The 21,060-nt window shown below is 43.5% G+C and overlaps 1 protein-coding gene across 7 annotated transcripts in view; it reads right to left on the bottom strand.

Moving 5' to 3' along the window:
• The window catches only part of ARHGEF11 (Rho guanine nucleotide exchange factor 11), a 99,391-nt gene extending 87,861 nt beyond the window's left edge, over positions 1-11,530 (bottom strand). For 6 of the 7 annotated variants that reach the window (XM_070608552.1, XM_070608557.1, XM_070608554.1 and 3 more), the window contains exon 1: positions 10,434-10,613. In XM_070608552.1, the coding sequence (XP_070464653.1) occupies positions 10,434-10,465 (32 nt within the window). In that variant the 5' untranslated portion in view covers positions 10,466-10,613. Of the gene's footprint in view, positions 1-10,433 lie in introns of all 7 variants that reach the window. The other variant, XM_070608556.1, reaches the window with a different exon arrangement.
• Between the last annotated feature and the right edge of the window lie 9,530 nt (positions 11,531-21,060).

Below are 21,060 nucleotides of genomic sequence, written 5' to 3'. Positions count from 1 at the left end.
CTGAAGAAACTCACAACAGAGAGTGGAAGTACTGACACAAAAGCTTTGGAAAAGATAGTTAACAACAAAAGTTCTGTTATAAAAACATAAGAAGGGGCCGGCCTGGTGGCGCAGTGGTTAAGCGGGCATGTTCCGCTTGGGCGGCTCAGGGTTCACCGGTTTGGATCCTGGGTGCGGACACGGCAGCACTTGGCAAGCCATACTGTGGTAGGCGTCCCACATACAAAGTAGAGGAAGATGGGCATGGATGTTAGCTCAGGGCCTGTCTTCCTCAGCAAAAAGAGGAGGATTGGCAGCAGTTAGCTCAGGGCTAATTTTCCTCAAAAAACAAACAAACAAACAAACATGGGAAGAGCTAATTAAGAGGACAGATGTCGTAAGGCAGTGGCTCTCCATGTATGGACCACTAAAGTCAGCATCATCTAGAAAGTTGTTAAAAATGCAAATTCTCAGGCCCCAACCTCAATCCAAACTTACTGAGTCAGAAATTTTGGGGTTGGGGCTGGCAATTTGCACTTTAATAAGCTCTCCAGCTGCTTCTGATGTATGTTAAAGATTATAAGAACCTAAAGCAACCTAGTCCTACCTTGAAAAAATAAACTCAAAGTCCTACTGACAGGGACCAGGAGTTATTCTTCTCTTCTTTCTGACCAAACTCCATAAAACAATTAACTAGACTGTCACCACTTCCTCACCTCTTCTCTCTTCAAGCCACTGCAGACCCCTCCCCAACCCCCGCAGTGTCCAGAGGCCATGAAATCCTCCTACTTCCTAAATCCAGACACTGCTCTATCCTTTCTGTCCTTCCCCTCTTGGGAGCATGTGACACTGTTGACCATCCCTCCCTTCATTTCTGGGCTCCTCCCGCTTCCCTGTCAATCCCTACCTGTCTCTTCTGTGGGATCCTCTTCCTCTGCCTCACCTTCGAAGATAGTGTCCCCAAGGTTCTGTCCAAGGCCTTCTTCTCACTCTACACCCTGTCCCTGGACAGTCTCATGCTTCCACCACTCTGTCTAGATGTTGATGACCCACAAACGTGATTCTCTATCCCACAACAGCCTCCTGACCTCCAGACCTATATATACAGATGCCAGCTGAACATCTGGCCTTGGATCTTCCAGAGGCACTGCAAAATCAACCTGTCCAAAAGGCGAGCTGACTTATCCCCTCCTTCAATCATGCTCTTTCTCTACAGTTCCCTTTTTCATGGATGTACCACCCAGTAGCCCCAAGTCAAGAATAAGGGTGTCACCCTTGCCCCACACTCTCGTTCAAGCCTCCCCTCTCCCACATAACCAAATCTCTAATCCTTCATTCTTCACCATCTCCAACGTCACTTCCTCAGTAGAGGCCACCCCACCTCCTGCCAATATTACCGAAATAGTTTCCTAATTCGTCTTTCCTCTCTCTACTCTTTCATTCTTTCCATCTAAATATCCACACTGCAGCCAGAGTGATCTTGATTTTCTAAAAGCATATCTGATCACATCACTCCCTACTTTAAGTCTTGCAATTGTCCTTCACTCCCCTCAGGACAAAGTCCAAAACCCTTAACATGGAAGATTACATCGTCCTCAGGCCCTGGCTCCTACCTACTCTCCAATTTCATTTAATTAATTGTTCTATAGTCTCGCTATTGATCAAAGCACCACACCATGCCCTTTCTTGCCTTCAGTTTTCTATACATGCTGTTCCCTCTGCCTGGACTTTCTCTCTCGCAAACCTGGCTCTTATTTTTAGGCCTTAATTTAAAGGTCCCTTCCTTCCTCCAGGAAACCTTCTTTAGCGTCCCTCCAATGTGCTTCAACTGGTAACACAAAAGACAGCTCAGGATGCGATCATACAGCCCCTGCTTACTTCATTCTTCCTCACAAACCACAAGCTCCCTGAGGGCAGGGTATGCAACTTATTCTCCTTGTCTGTTGAACCCCAGTGCCCTGAGGGGCACTGGCCAATCAGCCTTCTTATTTGAGGATAGCATGAATATTCCTAAACTTCAGACTCTGCTCCTGTGAAGACACTGAAACTTCAGTGGTTTTGTGCCCCCAACCCTAGGGCTCTGAGGAGAAAGGGTCTGTGGTTCTAGCCTCATACAAGGTCCCATTCACAAGGCTATTTACTACACTCTCTCCAGCCACCTCCCCCCAGAACAACAGTGGCCTTTCTCTGCAGCAGCAGTCTCTTGGAGGGAAGCTTCTGAGGGCTGTGGTCTGGGAAATGAATGGGGCCAGCGGGGCAGGCAGGACAATAGCAGGGTGGGCCCTATGCCCGTCAGACCCCTGCAGGGAAAGGCAGCCCGGAAACCAGGCCGCCAATGGGGAAATCCCCCGAGCTCTGCGAAGCTGAAGGCAGCCACCCCAACAAGGCTGCTCTGTCCCTAGAAGAAATAGCGGGCACCCAAGACCTAGCACCCAATTAGAACAAGGGGAATTCTTGGTCTCCGTCCCTGACAGCCATGTTTAGAGTTGCTTTCTTGAAATGCCTTGGCTAGGCACGGAGGGAACTGGAAATGTCAAGAATGGACTACAGTTCAAGTGAGGAAACAGCAGGCAGGAGTACACCTTGTATAAAGAGAACTAAACTGGGCACTAGAAGACAATCCAGAAAAATGAAGAGACATCGCTTTTGAACCCTAACAGGATAAGACACAATAACCAACATAAAACATGCAAAGAATGGAACAGTACCAACATTTATTTATAATAGTCTACCATGTGCTGGGCATTCTGCTAGAACTTTTACATTAACCATTTTATACAACGAATAAAAGATAATAGAGTCAAGCTGCTATATGTACGTGCAAAACTAGTGTTGAATATAAATGTGTAGTTTGATGGTATTAACCAGAAAAGGTCTCCTTGAAGGAAATAAGACCACTGGAGTTGGGGGCAGAAAAGAACACTTAGATAAAGATGTGGAAAGAGTGATGTGGGCCCAGGAAACAGGCTAGTCTATCCGAAGCAGGGTGGCAGGGTGCGGTTATAGGACTCGGGATTAGTGAGATGTGGGCTGAGCTGAAGGAAGAAGTCACAAACCGCACGCTGGGGAGTTCGGGCTGGAAAGGAAAGACACTGCGGGTTTCCAGCAAAGGAGGATGTGCCTTAGGGTGAGATCCTACGCACCTGACTTTTAACTACTGTCCTGTGCTGTTCCATATGTTCCCAGGGCCATGCGTGTCAGTCTTCAGTTTAAAATCAGCATAGGCCTGAGCACGCAAGCACAGGTCTTCTAGTGGCAGCTGAGGAGAGTTCTGGCCATTCTGGGGTCCTTGCCAAACCAAATGCCTTAACAACACTCACCCTATGCCTGGCACTATAGAATTCACAAAATGCTTCTGCACAAATCTTCCTGATTACGTAGCTGGTTAGTGGCTGAGCTGGGGCTCACACGATCTTCTCACTTAACGTCCCATACTCTCTATAATTATGCTACTAGGATGGTTTCTGCATAGATATCCCTTTAGCCCTGGAGTTTGATCTGCTATGTGGGGGTGGGGTATGATTAATTAGTCAGGATCCATCAAATATATGCTAATCTCCTCAAATCGTGACCCAATTTCCTAAGGGATCTCCCAGAACTCACTCCCCTTTTCTCCCTCCCTTTAAAGACTGCACTGAAGAACTCTCAAACCATTTGGTAAAAATGGCCTAACCTAAGGGCCTTAGCAAGGTAAGTACCATTCAATGCGCTGTATTCAGTGAATTGCTGGGTACCAACAGGAGACAGAATGACTTTTAATGATGGCCCTATCCTCTTTAACAATAGCACCACCCCCCTCTTAGTCAACCAGTCTCAAAAACTTGGGAATCAAATTTAATTCAGCCTTAACATACCTTGCTAATTTTCCTTCCAAAATGTCTTTCAAATCCTGCCCCTCTTCTTTGTTCCCAGGTTATCTTTTGCCAAGATTGCCGCAAGAAGTCCTTGCTGGCCCTCCTGCCGCCAAGCTCTCTTCCCATCTACATATTAATATCAGAATTCTCTCTTTAAACACTATTTTAATCGCCATATAACACATGACCCTCACTGGCTCCCTTCTCCCTACACATCAAATCTGAATACCTTTATCCCCCCACCCTACCCACCTTGGCAACCTAATTTCACTCTGTTCTACAAAACCAACAATCTTACCAGAGACCAGAGACTTGGGTTCCACCCCAGAACCTTTGCTTATGTTGTTCCCCTTGTCTGAAATGGCCTCCTCTATTCCACCTAAATCATTTCTAACTACCCCTCCCCTGGCTATTCTCATTAGCCTCAACTTTCTACTCTTCTCTAAATGTACGTTTTTGGTATACATCAAGATTCAGCAATTAGGTACAATCTTTTAATTGTTTTGTGTTGTTTCATTAATAACATTTCCCAACGAGACTGTAAGTTCCACATTTTTGCATATTATCTACTAGAAGACCAAGAACTGAGCTGAGCATGGAGCTATTTGGTAAATATTTGCTGTTTAACTAGCAGATTGCTAGTGCCACCAGTCATAGGTTGTCACTTGGAAGGTTGCTAGATTGGTTGGGCTCCCTGTGGTTTAAGGCCAGGCCATGACTGGTGACTATAGATCCATCAGACCATTCCACAGTAGCTTCAAATACTGGAGGAGAAAGTGCTGGAAATCAAGACTCTGAAATCACTTCACTCAACTTTTCGAAGCCCCTTTTCTCACACATTCATCTCTTGGCTTGCTGTTCTTTACAAGGAGGAGGAAAATCTTGAAGAAGTCAATAAAGATGCTAGAGGGACACTAGTGACTTTAGGGTCCATAACTGAAATCACAATTAAAAAAACAATAAAACAGACTTAAATTGTAGCAAAGGAAAGTTTGGTATCCAAAAGAACTTATAACTGTTGAACTCACGGAACCACCTTCCACCAGGATGACTGGAAACGAGAGACTCTCACCCATCTTCACTCGCTCAAGAGACTCCCTAGCTGGAGGCAAGAGGGAAGGCAAGGTAATGCGATCCCTTAAGACTTAAGAATTCTGTGATTTTCCCTCAGATCCGTCCAATTGTTCTAGTGCCACAAATCTGTGTACTAATCTGTGTTCTTCCAGATCTTAAAACGCCTTCCAAATCCCACTCCAGTTCTCTTAGGGGCCACAGAGTCCCCAGTCCCTCCCCACATTTCCATATCACTGTGCTTCCACTTTCCTCTCCCGTTCCACCAGACGCTCTGTTCTCTGGCCTTTTCAAACTTTCGTTTTCACTGGCTTTCAGGAAGCCCAGATAAAGATTCCTGGAAAAAAGTTCTGGCTCACTGAAAGGAAGGCCACAAGGCATTATGTTTTCACAAGTTCAAAGGACATAAAAGCTAGAAGGAATCAAACCTTAGAGGCTGGCTAGCTTAATTCACCCATCTATTAACTCAGACGCCTCTGTTCCTCCCTCAGAACTCCAAACCTCCTTTCACGGGGGATGGAACATGACTTTTAATAAAGTAATGATTACTTTTTTCTTTTGAGACCAGAACCTGCAAGTTCTTTACTTCTCCTTTTTTAGTCCATGGCACAAGTGACCTTGGATGCTACCAGGAGGTCTTCTCCCAATACAGGGACTGACAAAAGAAGGAAGAACACACAGTCCATGGGGGAAAAGGGTTCCCAAGTCACACGATAAACCTTGGAATTAAGTTTTAAAAATAACCAATAAAATGGATTTTTAAAGGCACTGCCACTATGAAGATGTGAAGCAGATTCAGTCAACATGGACTAGAATGATTCCTCTTCTGTTTTAGAGAACTTGACAGTTAAGAAAGCGCTTTCACATACATCAGAATCCCAGACCTTTAAAACAGTAAGGGACACTATCCCAAAGTTTCCAAACTCTACTCCATGGAGGTTATGAGCTTCCAGAACTCCTTTGTCTTTATATTAATTTGGGGATTAGCTATGTGCCCATCACAGAATCTTTTTTATTTCTGATGAACTCATATTGTCATTTTTCATATTTTGTTGTCTAGTCTCCTAAATGGGACAGGAACTCTGTCTGATACTACTTTGACTATTAAAAAAAGCTAAATAAATGTGTTAATCACAGGACATGTTTTTGAGTATCTAAAGTCAAGCTGAGCCTGTTCCAGGGTGATTAATTGCCAAATGTTTCGTCTGCAAATCCACTGCCATCTCTCACCTCACCTTCCAGATAGGAGGAGGGTACATTTTGGAGAAGACTCAGCATTTCAGGTGACTTACTATTTGTAGCTTGGATCCATCACTGTTCTGGGAGGTCAACCTTCTAAACTAGGTAGAAACTCAGCTGAATATCTGGGAATTTCTTAGTCCCAGGGCTCAACAAGGACCGGAAACTGAGGTGGAAAGACTCCCAGGAACCACCCACTACCCCTTCTCAGATAAGACCAGTCTCCTCAGCCCCAGCTACCAGGATCTTCTCTCTACAAACCTTCCCCTCAGCCTGGAGGCTCTTGGCTAGGACAGGCCTACCTACCATTCCCCTCCCTCCCCTGCCTCTTCCTCCACACATCTCAGGCAAAATTTTGCCTCTTCTAGCAGAAAAGGGTCCAGACTGTGGAAAAGTTACATTCAATCTCAGACCCCTGAAAAAGAACAGTTGCTAGGTCTGGATTTATTCTGAAAGTCATGTGCTTAAGTTAAGCTTTAAACGTAACTTCCAAAGTATGATTTAATTAGGAAAGTCATAGACTTCTAAAACAAGGAACGGCCAGAGATTACAAAAGAAATCCTTTCTATCCCCATCTAAGAGAGCCAAGATAGCCGAAGCCTCTCCCATTCATCAAGATTCCTGGGAAGGAGAGTCAATAACCTTCCTCTTCTCATATTCTTCCAGGATCACCACCCAACCCTGACCGTTGGAAAAGCAGCCCTTCCTTCTAACCTCACGCACTTCGGCAACAAAAATGCCTGTTCACTGTGGTTAAATTCTTCAAAACAATGGAAAGATCATTCAGGCCCCCTTAATTTGTTTTGGGCTAGTTCAGAAAGTACTGCATGAAGCTAAATCAAATCCATGGGCTTACCATCTAAAACGTACATAGAGGTTTACAGTTTAGAAAGCAATTTGAAATATATTATTTGATTTGCCCCTTTCAACAGCCCCATTAGAGAGATACAATAAACGTTATAATCCTCAAAAGACAGGCCATGTGAAAAAATGTGTGAACTGGAAAGCATGTCATAGAAATGAGCTATTGCTTTATATATGAGGAAACCAGAGGAGGCATGTGACTTGCCCAAGGTCACAGAGTTAAGGGGAATGCCAGGGCTCAAACCAAGAACTTTTGGCTTAAATCTTGTACTTCTCTGTTTTGGTCCTCACATGAGCTAACTCACTCTGCACAGAGAAAAGCTGTTTTACGGATGCAAACTCCTAACCCATCTGGCCATCTCAAACACATCTGTCACGGAGAACCAGGCAAATGGATATAGACGGCTTAGCAAAACTCATTACCATTCCTGTAAAAATAATTCTCTGCTTGCGATATCAAACACATTTTTAGAAACTCTTGGGCAGAAGATATATTAACAGGCAGTAAGTTGTCCATGGACAAAAACTGAAAGGGACAACAACAGCTACACTTCAGCCCATCTTTCAGTAACAGATGGTTAACACTAAAAGATAAAATATTAGTCACAAATACTTCATGTTTCTTAGAACTCAGGAGTCACTGGCCAAGAGGGGGGTAAAGACTCTGCCGAATAAATATTCCAAAGCCTTCTTTACTTTGAGCCACAATCCCTCTCCACAGACATGGTCCTCCATCACTTCGCTTATCTCCTAGAAAATATTTATGACCTAGGAAGCCCTCTCTAATTGACCTGACTTTGACTACATTGGAAATGAACACATGAATGTTGAAATAATCTGAAATGGAAGAATTTATGCTTGCTGACACGTCACTCATTTGTCAAATACTTATGCAGCACTTACCCCATGCAAGACACTAAGCTCGGCATGCAGGATATACCTGAGCAAACCACAATCCCCGCCTTTATGGAGCTCAGAGTCTGGCAGTGCTTTCCTGTGGTCTTCAGGAGTCATATACCTTTCCTAGTTCCCCAGTTAGAGTGTCTGCTCCTTCTGAGCAAGAACTGCATACCTGAATTTTCTAAAACACTCTTAAAGCACCTCACACTTGGCTCTCTACACAGCAAATGGATAAACTAAAAGAGAATCCTTGACTCCATAAACTGGAGCACTTCCTTCCACTCAGTCCCTCCAATATGAGGTAAGATTGTGAATCATTTAAAATCCATAGCGTCTTGAACCTGAGATATCAGAAGGTCCAACAGAATGAACCTACAGCTAAAGGGGTCAGATCCACTGCAACTGGAGACAACCTGAAGGGGACCCGAGCCCCAAAACCAACCCTCTAAAGGGGAAGAGAATAGGGGTAGGGGTGGAGCTGAGGAACGCTCTTACCCTACAAAGTTGCGTTATCCCACCGGAAAAAAACTGTGCTTTAACTATAGAATTTAGAGGTGCAAGCCCCAAAACTGTTAACAAGAAAAGTGCAAGGCAATGCTGAAGAGCATCTTACCCTACTACCAGAGAGAAACAGTGTCCCCCACGTTCCACAGGACCAGTATACAAACCTACTTAGGGTGGGGCAAGGAAAAGAGCCACAGATCCAGAATCAGAAGACCTGCGTTTGAGTCCAGATTCTGCCACTAATCTGGCAAGATGGCACTGGGCAAGCCAGGTATCCTCTCGAGCCTCAATTACCACTTCGTCAAAATGGGAAAAATAACCTCTGATTTGAATGCCTCACAGATATATCGTGAGACTCAAAGGAGATATGCTCCTATGACAGCACTTAGGGAAACGTACCATGCTATACAAATCCCGAGAAGATTGTGAGGATAGACAAACTCCCACAGCAGCACCTCACAGCAGCCCAGGAACCCCCACTGCCTCCTTCTTGCGCCCCCCGACACCTGTGTTTCCATCTTCTCACATCCCTGAATCCAGAGAAATCACCATTCAAATCTCAAAAAGGCAAGGGCATTAATTCCCAAACTCCAAGACGACGAAAAGAAGGGCAGCCATGTAACCATTTCAACTCCTTGCCTTGACATGCCTTGGGTCTCCCTTTACAGAAGTCAAACTACAGAGAAGCCAACAAAAAGGGGAACGGATGGAGGTTTGAAGCAGCCACATATACTTTCTGTCTTCTGTGGCTGTCTGCCTTCTCTCCACTGCCAAGTCAGGTCCCCGCCTGGGTACTGCTGAACTAATCCACACAGGACTCTGAGGCAATACAGAGATTAGCGTTTGGGGGAGAGAGATTATATGCATTTTAGGCCACATTCCACAGCCAAAAAGAAATTATTACTAGCATGGACAATCAAAGGTTAACTGGACCTGAAGAAAGCAATTGCTCCCTTGCAAATATTCTTCCCTCTCTCTCCAATAATATTTTTTCCAGGCCCAGTCCTTCCATTTGCTTGTTCAGTCTTCCAACCACCCATCCATCCAGTTCCGATGTGTGCAGCACCCACAGAACGACTATCCCTCAAAATTCTCAAGGCAAAAGGGTTGGGGGGGGGGGGAGGCAGCAGGCAGACACCTTACAAACTTGTGAACTGGAGTGTTACCAGTGATGGGGAGGCTGGGCGGACTCTTGAGGGGGAGGGGCATCCTGCGCTCAGACTCTAAGGGCCAAAGCCTCTGCCCATCAGGCCGAGGAGCACAAAACAACTCCTTCCGGCTCCAGGCAGAGGGAAGGCCTATTTTGCAGAGTCAAGCTTATGAAAAACAGCTCGGAAGATTAAACCTAGAGCATCAGCCAGTTGGCAGGTCTCAATTTAAGCTTGGAGAGGAAGAAATTCTAATGTGACCTACGCATCTTGAGGCCATTATCAGCCACTGGTAAAAATCCAGACCTGTATGGGTGCAAAGGGTGTTTGTGTCCCATCATTCAGGCCAAGAACATCCTCCTCATTCTAGAAATGGGATCCACCCCATCACCAAGCCCCACCATTCCACAGCAATCAGCCCAGTGGAGGCCCCTGCCCCTGCCAGGGCCCTTCCCCCTGCAGCTCCAACACCTAAAGCCAGTCCCAAACCACCCTTGGGGCTCATGTGACCAGGCCTGCGCCGGCCTCCCACCCCCTAGGCTGGCAAGTTAGGGACTCAAATTCAGCCTCCAGCCTGGCAAAAGTCAAAGGCAGCTGGAAGCATTTCCCCCTCTTTCCCCACTCCTGGCTTCACCGTCTATTGCTTATATTTAAAAAAAACACTGAATCTGGAGAGATGTTTTGAACATGGACACACACACAGGAAACATAAACACACATGCCCAGACAGTCCCCAGAGACCAACGCTCCTACCCCACCAATTCCCACAGCCCACCCAGACCCTTCTTTTGCAACCTTTTCTCAAAATGCGACACCCTCCCTCCCAGTCTTTCCTTAAGTAAGGGTTGAAAAACCACATTATTAGCAAACCTACCTGTCTATACTCTGGGGTAACCTTACACTCATGGTTTCTCGGTGTGTCCACAGTTCCAGAATCTTGTGGTTCTGATGTCTTGATCAGGATTGAATCGCTTGCAATTTTTAAGAAAGGTGAGAGGAGGGCCTCCCAACTTGAAGACTGAATCCTTTTTCCTCGGCTCTCAGGACCCTGGTAACTGAAGCTCCATCCTACTTCTACCAGTTAACATGGTCTCCTTTCTTGGCCCCCCCTTTCCCCTCCCCCCTCTTAAAAAAAAACCGAAAAAAAGAGAGGAAAAACTATGACCTTCTTAGAAACCAAAAACCAACCACAAATGTCTTCAAGGTTAGCGCTATGGGCTAAAAAATGAATCACAGAAAGAATGCGCCTTCAAAATATCAGTCTTAACTGCAAAATACAGATAAAAACCATCCTTTTAATCCAGTTTTCCCAGCTGTCCTTCTGTTGGCAAGAGAGCTCCAAAGGGGGGAAAAATTCTCTGGTCTCCAATGCTTAAAACGACAACAACAGATATGTTTGAGGGAAGGAAAAAAAAAAAGATGAATAAATCCGAATTGGCACTTGGAAAAAATCTTCCAGCTGATTTGCACAGTAAAAAAAAATAAATAAAACCATACAATAGTATGTACACAACAGCACTCCTTCCAAGTCCAGTGCAGCCCTGGGAACCAAAATTATGGATCTCCTTAAAAAAAAAAGCTTTTACATTAAAGATTTTGAAATTCTTCAATGAGCCAATCGCACCAAAAAAAAAAAAAATCAGACCACCTGAAATGCAGTGCTTTTTACCTTTCAAACGATAGCAATAACCACAAACGAGAGAAAATCTCTGAAAATATCCTCTCCTTCTCTTTTTCCTTTAAACTTGCAGGTTTCTCCACCTACACCAGCCTGATTCTCAGAGCCAGCCTAGGGTCGGCCCTTTTCTGGGAGACAATTTCCTGAGTTAGTTCTGTTTTGCTCCTCCACATCCAGGCTCCGAAATTTTCTCCTGCCTCAGCCTCCATGAAACGGAGATTTCGCTTCCTCCCGTTCCCCCTTCTCTCTCTCTCGCCCGGCCAGCAAAACTGCTTCCTTATTATTAACAGTTCGGGTTATTATTGTGGGTCTGAGTTCGCGGGGGGATCTGCCTCCACGCCAGCCTCCTGGAGGATCCGATCGCCGGGCTCCCCTCGGCCTCTTTTTCCTCCCTTTCCGCCCCTTGCCTCCTCTCGCCGGCAGGAGCCCCCGCGCCTCGCGCACCACCGCCGGCGGCCTCCGGCTCCCGGCCCCGCTCGCCCGCTCGCCCCACGCCGAGCGCCGCGCTCCGGCCTCCGCGGCCGCACGCAGGGAAGGCGGCGGCGGCGGCGGCGGCGGCGGCTCGGGCGAGCGTCCGGCTCCTGGCGTCGCGGCCGCGCTCGCCTCCTTCCGGGCCCCTTCCCCCTCGGCTCGCCGCTCGCTCGGGCGCAGGCCCGGCCGGCCGCCCCCTCCCCGCGCCGCCCGCCCTCCCTCCTTCCCTGCGAGCCTTTCTCCTTCCCTCGCTCCGGCGGGGGCGGGGCCGCAGGCTCCTCCTCTGCGCCGCTGCCCGCCGGCCTTTCCCCGCTTGCCGCGGCCGCGGCCCAGGCCGGGGGCGCGGGAAGCTGGCCGCCGCTCCCTGCCTCGGCTCGGCTCCTGCGGTCGCGGCCCCCGCCGGCCCCCGCACGCCTCCCCGCGCGCCGTGTCCCGCTGCGACCCCTCGCCGCCGCTCCTCGGCCGGTCCCCTCCGAGGCCCCACAGTCGCCGGCCGGGCCCCTCGGCGCGGCCTAGCTGGTCCCGAGCTCAGCCGGATCCCCGGCTTTTCCCGGCCCGGCCCGCCGGCGACCCCGGCCCCGACTCCGCGCCACCCCCGCCGCCGTCACCACCCCCGCCGCCTTCCCGTGGCTGCTTTTCCCCGTCTTAACTGCCCTGTGCCCAAGACCCGACCTTTGTTTCTTGCCCCCTTCCCACCCTGCTACGGTGCCCAGCGCCCCCGGCCTCCTCCCCACGTGTGGAGGTCTGTGTCCGCGTTCACCAGCATCACCCCTGCTCTCCCACCGCCGCTGCTCACCCTCTCTCCGCCTCTTTTCTCATCTTATTTTTCAAAAATTTGTCGCGGCCTCCTTCCTTGGTGTCAGGAGCTCCTTTAACTGTTTCGTCTCGCTTCTGCGGCCCTCCCCACTTCTAACACCCACTGACACTGGGGCAAGAGACCCTACTCTTCCCCTGAGGTTGGTTTGGGCATCTTAATACCAGGCCGGATAAAGTGTTTTTGAACTCGATGGAAAAGCCTTTCAAGGACAAGTCTATTTTCATAACCCCCTCTCATAGAATCACAGTTTCTAAATCTTTCCAAGTAACATGACATTAGTCAGAAGGTCCCAAGCGTTATGGTTAAAAATAATTAAGATGAAGAGGAAACTTTTTCATCGGAACTGGGGAGCGAACTTTGTCTTCTCGCCTAGGTCAATGCTATTGTGAAATACCCTGCAGGCAGTGGTGTGTCTGCGTATATTCTCTCCCACAGCAGCACCTTGATTGTTGTTGGAGGGAATATACATATATGTATACTTACCCACGCACATCCATCCATAAGCAGTACAGAGGGAGCCCAGTGACCCCAGCAGTGTTAGAAGTGGTGGGTGTGCAAATAGCAAGAGGAAAAAGAAATTAATAAGCATCAGTTGAGGACTTAGAATGACCCAGGAGCTTCCTCTAAATTATACCACGTAAAAGATGGCACATAAAAGACAGACAGACCTGCTGCCTTTGCCCCCGTCTCCACCAACCCCTAGGCCAGAACCAAAGACAGCTGGTCTGCTGGGCTTCTGAAGCACCTCAGTCCACATTGCTACTGTCACTGTTGTTCATTCCCTGCAAAATAGTTTCTACGACCTGCGAAAATGATGGTCCCAAATGTGGACACTTCCTCTGAGGTGATAGACCAGTGGTCACCAGACATTTTTCTTATCATGCTTTCTTAATATGTAGAATATTTTAAAAACAATTATTTACATGTATTTTATTACATACCTTATACAACATGCCTGAGTAGAAATATTAAAAGATTGAAATGAAGATGAAGTACGTTTTTAAAATCCTACTTTTTAGTGAAAGTTAATGATTCTCATAACTGGAAAAGACGCTTATCAAAAAGGTAGATTCAAGCAGAAGAAGGGCATCCTCCATTGCGTTTATTAAATTACGATACTCATTTTCTGGTTCCATTCACCGCAGTGCAAAGGCTTTTCATTGAAATTCAACTAGTAAATTTGCATCTTAAGTCAATCAGCCCTTATTGAATGATTGGAAGGTGGTGCATTTATGTTTTCAACAAATGGGTTCAAACCCACTAAGAAGCTTTATTTAGATTTTTAAAACATATTTTAAAACTCTGTTTCTTAGTTTTTCAAGCATGCAGACACAAGTTTTGTAGGTAAAAGATGTTGTTTTTGGTAATAAAACAAAAATCACAACATTGGAAACATCTCCAGTCATGGATTTTCAAAATGCTTTCTCCCTAATCATGAGTTTCTTTAGAAAGACAATGACTTTCTCACTCATTAATAGACTGTCATCTTCACCTTGAAGGGACAGATTAAGTTGATTTTTGTTTTTTAAAAATAAGTGCTAGGTAGTATATATACTTTTTTTTTTTTAAGATTTTATTTTTTCCTTTTTCTCCCCAAAGCCCCCCAGTACATAGTTGTATATTCTTCGTTGTGGGTCCTTCTAGTTGTGGCATGTGGGACGCTGCCTCAGCGTGGTTTGATGAGCAGTGCCATGTCAGCACCCAGGATTCGAACCAACAAAACACTGGGCCGCCTGCAGCGGAGCACGCGAACTTAACCACTCGGCCACGGGGCCAGCTCCTATATACACTTATTAATAGGCTGTCATCTTCATCTTGAAGAGACGGATTAAGTGTATTTTTGTTGTTGTTGTTTGTTTTTGTTTTTAAAAGTAAGTGCTGGATAGTATACTCTTGCCAGCCGTTTCTCATCATAGATCATGGTAAAATAAAGATGTGTATCTCCTCTATTTATTACCTCTTTTTTAGGCCTTTCCCAGAAGGTAACCAATGAATCTCTGCAGAACAAAGATTTTCATCGTCATTCTCCCATCTTTACTAAGAATTGTAAAGTTTGGAGCAATTAACAGGCTTATTGTTGCCCAGTGGACGGCATACATTATGAAGAAAATGAATGTCTGAGCTGTGTGCGGCATTACCGCTGGTTCCTGGAAACATCTCACATACTGCATGTGACAGATGACCCAGTGAGAGTGCTAGGTCAGTCCATACATTAAGGATTAGTATTAAAGCTTAAATAATTATTTTTGCTATAGTTAAATAGTATTGTGAATGCATTCTTAAATATTTTCCTCTTGCACACCGGTACATCTCTTTGTATGCTGCACTTTGAAGACTATGGGGATGGGGGTAGTTTTAGCAGGAGAGAGTTCCCTGAAGTTAGCTGGCCATTTAATTGAACTGCAAGTCTCAGTTTAGGAAAGAAAAGATAGATTAGATTGCACTCAAGACAGACTAGGTTGTAGGAATCTCGAAACAGCTGTTAATAGAAAGAGCACTAGACTAGGAGTCCAAAGCACTGAGTGTGTTTTGTGCTATATCCCTTTCTGGCTTTGCGACCTGCTGTTTGCAGCTTGTAAGGGTTAAATAAGGTCAGGCACAGGCTCTGTAAACTGTACAGTGCTGGGCAGGAAAATCAGGGTAAATGTTAAGAAGTGATATCTTGAATCGAGATAATCCTTTTAACTTTTTCCTACAGAACTCTATTAATAAATGAATCCTTTCCGCTGTCCACCATCCTGTGGGATGGGGAGGGCATTAGTTGTTATGTTCATTAGTTATTAAGTTCATTTATACTTGAGGAAGCTATGGCACAGAGAGGTTTTAGGTGATTTGTATGAAATCCCATTAATTGATAAATTGAAGCTAGAATTCATAGCTCCTCATTGTTAAGTGTGAGAAGCAAAGGGAAAAACAGGTATGCTCAGCTTTTATTTCCTGAGAGGGATCCTAGAAACCTAGTATTTAATTGAAGAGCTCAGGGAGACGTGTAACGGAGAACCTTGGGTGGCTCACAGTCTAAGTTCTAGAGAAGCAACTGGTCATTCATGCACAGACATCCCCAGCCCAAACCAGGTGTATCTTCTAGAGGGATGGACGCTGAGTTTCAGTCATTCTCCTTCTGAGGTGCTATTAGGGGACAGACCTAGCAAAAGAAAATCACCACTGGAGGCATGGTGCCGCTGTTTACTGGAGATCTTTTATCCCTCTTCAACCTTTATCAATTGGAAAGATGATGTGGCGAGGCTTGCTTAATTAAGGTATTGTTTAGTCCTAAGGATGAGAAAATTTTATGGTTTATTTTTTAGCTGGTTTAGATTTCTCTAGAATGCTTCTGGGTAGCCAGAATAACCAATATTAAATCTCTGTTACAGACATCATTTCATTGTCGCTCAGAATATTCTTCTGTTCATTCAACCTGTTGAATTCCCAATAAAATTTTAGTATGAAGTAATAATAATACCCAAAACATATACACTGCCTACTATGTAAATACTGTTCTAAACAAACTGCAAGTATTAACCATTAGAGCTTCTCAGCAACCTTTGGAGATAGTTATTATTATCCCCATTTTCAGGTGGGAAACAGACCCAGAGAGGTAAAATAACTTGCTGAGGGTCACAGACCTGGGAACCCAGGCAGTCTGGCCCCAGAGTCTGTGCTTAACTGTCAAGTGTACTGCCCTATGTTACAGGCACTATGCCAGGCACTGGGGAAGATAGATAACACCAAAGAACAATGCACAGACAGAACCTTCTCGTAAAGATAGAAGAGGTGCCGGGCTTATTGAGGAGAACCCTGGGAGGGTGGAGCTGGAAGCAGAGGTCAGCGGTTTAACTCCCCAGCCTTCCAGACAGTTATTTTTCCCGCGGTGCAGTGACCAGCGAATTTACCTTAGTGCTCTCAGTTCTTTGTCTCCCTTCTCAGTGTCCCTTGAGATATCGCCCCCGGAAATCTGCCCCTTCGTCACTTCTGAGGATCTAAACGCATTTAACGGAGAAAGGGCTCTCACCTTAACTCCCACTGAGACGAGCTTCGCATTGTCTGCGGGGTCTCCTCCTAGGTGTGCACTCCAGCCTCCCAAGCTTGGTACCTTCCTGTGTGTGGTTACCTTAGAAACCAACTCTTTCCCATCAACACCACTAGGAACTGAGACAAACCGAATAACAGGGAAGGTGCCAAGATAAATCGTAAAGGAAAAGGTGTGAAAGAAAACCAGTTTTAGATTGAAGGCTAATATTTTCAGGAGTTGGGTGTGTATGTGTGTTATTTTTTTCCTCTCAATAAAAAAGTTCCCGGGATCAAATGTGAGATGCAAAAAAGATGAGATGGCAAGGGAACCTGAAGCCCGTTTTAAAACTGAAAAATTTCCTTTAAAAGTCAAAAAAAATGTATTGACATGCAATAAATTACACATATTTAAAATGTACAACTTGATAAGTTTTGCCACTTATACACCATAAAATAATCACCGTAATCAAGATAATGAACATATTTATTATCTCAAAGCTTACTTTTGTTCCTTTCTAATTCTTCCCTCCCACCACTTCCAGCAGGACCCCTTTGCCCCCTCTAGTTCCTGTGCAATCACTGATCTGCTTTTTTTCCCTACAGATTAGTTTGCATTGTCTAGAATTTTATATAAATGAAATAATAGAGTTATGTGTTCTTTTTTGTATGACTTCTTTTACTAGTATAATTATTTTCAGATTCATCTATGTGGTTGAGTATATTAATTTATTGCTGAATGGCATTTTTAAAATTTCAATTTTTGCTTGCTTACTGCTAGTACATAGAAGTATGGGTTTTGTATGTTGATCCAGTATCCTGCAATCTTGCTTATTAGTTCTAGTAGATTTTCTGCAGGTTCCATCAGATTTTCTATGTAGATGATCATGTTGTCTGAGAAGAAGGACAATTTTACTCTTTCCTTTCCAACATACATCCCTTTTATTTCTTTTTCTTGTTTTATTGCACTAGCTAGAACCTCCAGTGCAATGCTGATAGAACTAGTAAGAGCAGGCATCCCTGTCTTGTTTCTGATCCTAGAAGGAAAGCATTGGGTTTTTTTTTTTTAACCATTAAATATGATGTTATCTGTAGGTTTTTCATAGATGCTCTTCTATTAGAAGGAAGTTCCCTTCTATTCCTGGTGTGCTGAGAGTTTTTAGCAAGAATAGGTGTTGAATTCTATCAAATTCTTTTTCTGCATTGATTGAGATAATCACATGGTTTTTCTCCTCTAGTCTGTTGATGTGGTGAATTTTCAGCGTTGAACCAGCCTTGAATTTCTGGCATAGACTCCACCTGGTTATGATTTTATATCTTGTTTGATTTGATTTGCTAAAATTTTGTCAAGAATTATTCCATCTGGGGCCAGCCCCATGGCCGAGTGGTAAAGTTAGCACGCTCCGCTTCGGCAGCCCAGGGTTTCGCCGGTTTGGGTCCTGGGTGTGGACATGGCACTGCTCATCAAACCACGCTGAGGTCGTGTCCCACATGGCACAACTAGAAGGACCCACAACTAAAATATACAGCTATGTACTGGGGGCACTTGGGAAGAAAAAGCAGCAGAAAAAAAAAAAAAAGATTGGCAACAGTTGTTAGTTCAGGTGCCAATCTTAAAAAAAAAAAAGAGTTATTCCATCTATGTTCATAAAAAATATTATTTATTTTCTTGTAATGTCTTTGTCTCATTTTGAGTAATGCTGACTCCATGGAATGAGTTGGGAAGAATTCCCTCCTCTTCAATTTTCTGGAAGAAATTGAATTGGCATTATTTCTTCTTTAAATGTTTGATAGAATACTCCAGTGAAGCCATTTGGACCTGGAATTTTCTCTTTGGGAAAACTTTTAACTACAAATTCAATCTTTTTAATAGGTATAAGGCTATCTGGATTATCTTTTTTTGTGTGTGTGAGTGAGCTTTGATAGATTCAGTCTTACAGAGAATTTGTCCATTTCATCTAAGTTGTTGAATATTTGCACATGAAGTTGTTTATAAAATTCTTTTACTATCTTTTTAATATGTGTGAAATCTGTAGTGTTGTCTACTATCTCATTCCTAATATTTGTAATTTTTCCCTCAGCCAGTCTGACCACAGGTGTATAAATTTTATTAATCTTCTCAAATAACTAGCTTTTTGGTTTCATTGATTTTTTTCCCTCTATTATTTTTCTGTTTCATTTATTTCTGCTCTGAACTTTATTGTTTCCTTTCTTCTGTTTACTTTGAATTTTATTTGCTCTTCTTTTTCTAGTTTCTTAAGGTTGAAATTGAGGTCATTGATTTGAGACCTTTCTTCTTTTTTGATTATAGGCATTTTCACATTATAAATGTCTCTCTAAGTACTATTTTACCGACATCCCACAAATTGGATATGTTATGTTTTCATTTTCATTCCGTTCAAACCCATGAGTTATTTCGTTTCCAAATATTTGGGGATTTTTCAGATATCTTTCTGTTATTAATTTCTAAGTTGATTACATTGTGGTTAGAGAACATACTTTGTATGACTTGAATCTTTTTAAGTTTATTGAGACTTGTTTTATGGCACTGAATATGGTCTATCTCAGTAAGTATCCCATGAACTCTTTTGCTGTTGAGTGGACTGCTCTGTAAATGTCATTTAGGTCAGTTTGGCTAATAGTGTTATTTAAGCCTTCTACAGCCTCACTGATTTTTCTCCTTACTTCTTCTGTTAATTATTGAGAGAGAGAGAGATGTTGAACTCTCTAACTATAATTATAGCTTTGTCTATTCCTCCTTTCAGTTCTATCTGTTTCTGATTCATGTATTTTTTGATCTCTGTTATTAGATGCCTTGATGATTAGGATTATTTTGTCCTCTTGAAGAAGTGACCCCTATGTCATCATGAAATGGCCTTCCTTAGGCCTAACAATATTCTTTGCTCTGATTTATACTTTATCTGGTGTTAATATAGACACTCCAGTTTTCTTTATGTTAGGATTAGCATGGATATCTTTTCCCACCCTTTTACTTTTAACTAATTTGTGTCTTTATATTTAAAGTGGGTTTCTAGTGGGCAGCATATAGCAGTATCCTGCTCCCCCACACTCTGACAATCTCTGCCTTTTAATTTGGTTGTTTAGCTTGTTTACAATTAATGTGATTATTGATATGGTCTGGATTTAATTATTCTATTTTGCTATTTTCTTTCTCTTTGTCCCATCTATTCTTTCTTCCCCTTTTCCTCCTTTCTGCCTTCTTTGGGACTAATTGAGTATTTTTTATTGTGATAAAATATACTTAATATAACATTTACAATTTTAACCATTTTTAAATGTGCAATTCAGTGACATTAAGTACATTCACAATGTTGTGTGACCAGCGACACTATTTCCAGAACTTTTTTTGTCATCCCAAACAGAAAACCTGTACTCATTAAGCAATATCTCCTCATTTCCCCCTCCCCCCAGTTCCTGGTACCTCTAACTTATTTTCTGCCTCTATGAATTTGTCTAATCTGGACACCTTATATAAGTGGAATCATACAATATTTGTCTTTTGGTATCTAGCTTATTGTTATCTAGCTAGCTTATTTGATTTAGTGTAATATTTTCAAGTTTCATCCACATTATAGCATGTATCAGAATTTTATTCCTTTTAATGGTTGAATAATATTCCATTGTTTGTTCTTTTACCTGGTGAACACTTAGATTGTTTCCACATTTTGGCTGCTATGAATAATGCTGCTATTAACATTGATGTACAAGTATGTTTGAGTCCCTGTTTTCAATTCTTTTCGGTATATACCTAGGAGAAGAATCATATGGTAGATCTATGTTTAACTTTTTGAGAAATTGCCAAACTATTTTCCATAATGGCTGCACCATTTTACATTCCCACCATCAGTGCACAAAAGTTCCAATTTCTCCATATCTTTGCTAACACTTGTTGTTTTCCATTGTTTTGGTAGTATCCATTCTAGCGGGTATGAAGTGGTATCTCATTGTGATTTTGATTTGCATTTCCCTAATGACTAATGATGTTGAGCATTTTTTCATATGCTCACTGCTCATATGCTCATTTGTATATCCTCTTTGGATAAATGTTTATGCAAGTCCTTTGCCCACTTTTGAACTGGGTGGTTTGGGTTTTTTGTTGTTGGGTTGTAGAAGTTCTTTATTTATTGTGGATGCAAGTCTCTCGTGAGATACATAATTTGCAAATAATTTCTCACATTCTGTGTGTTGTTTTTTCACTTTTATGATAGTGTCCTTTGATGCACAAAAGTGTTTTTAAGTCCAATTTATCTATTTTTTCTTTTGTTGCCTGCGCTTTTAGTGTCATACTTAAGAAATTATTGCCAAATCCAACGTCATGAAGATTTTCTCCCATGTATTCTTCTAAGAGTTTTTCAGTTTCAGATCTTACATTTAGTTCTTTGATCCACTTAGAATTAATTTTTGATGATGTTGTAAGGTAAAGGTTCAGCTTCATTCTTTTGCATGTGGATATCCAGTTTTCCCAGTACTATTTATTGGAAAGATGGTCCTTTTCCCTTTGAATGG

This window comes from Equus przewalskii, unplaced genomic scaffold (genome assembly GCF_037783145.1).
Source record: "Equus przewalskii isolate Varuska unplaced genomic scaffold, EquPr2 ChrUn-9, whole genome shotgun sequence".
NCBI classification, from domain to species: domain Eukaryota; kingdom Metazoa; phylum Chordata; class Mammalia; order Perissodactyla; family Equidae; genus Equus; species Equus przewalskii.
Note: the sequence above shows the minus strand (reverse complement) of the source record. Positions and strands in the feature narration are given on the sequence as shown.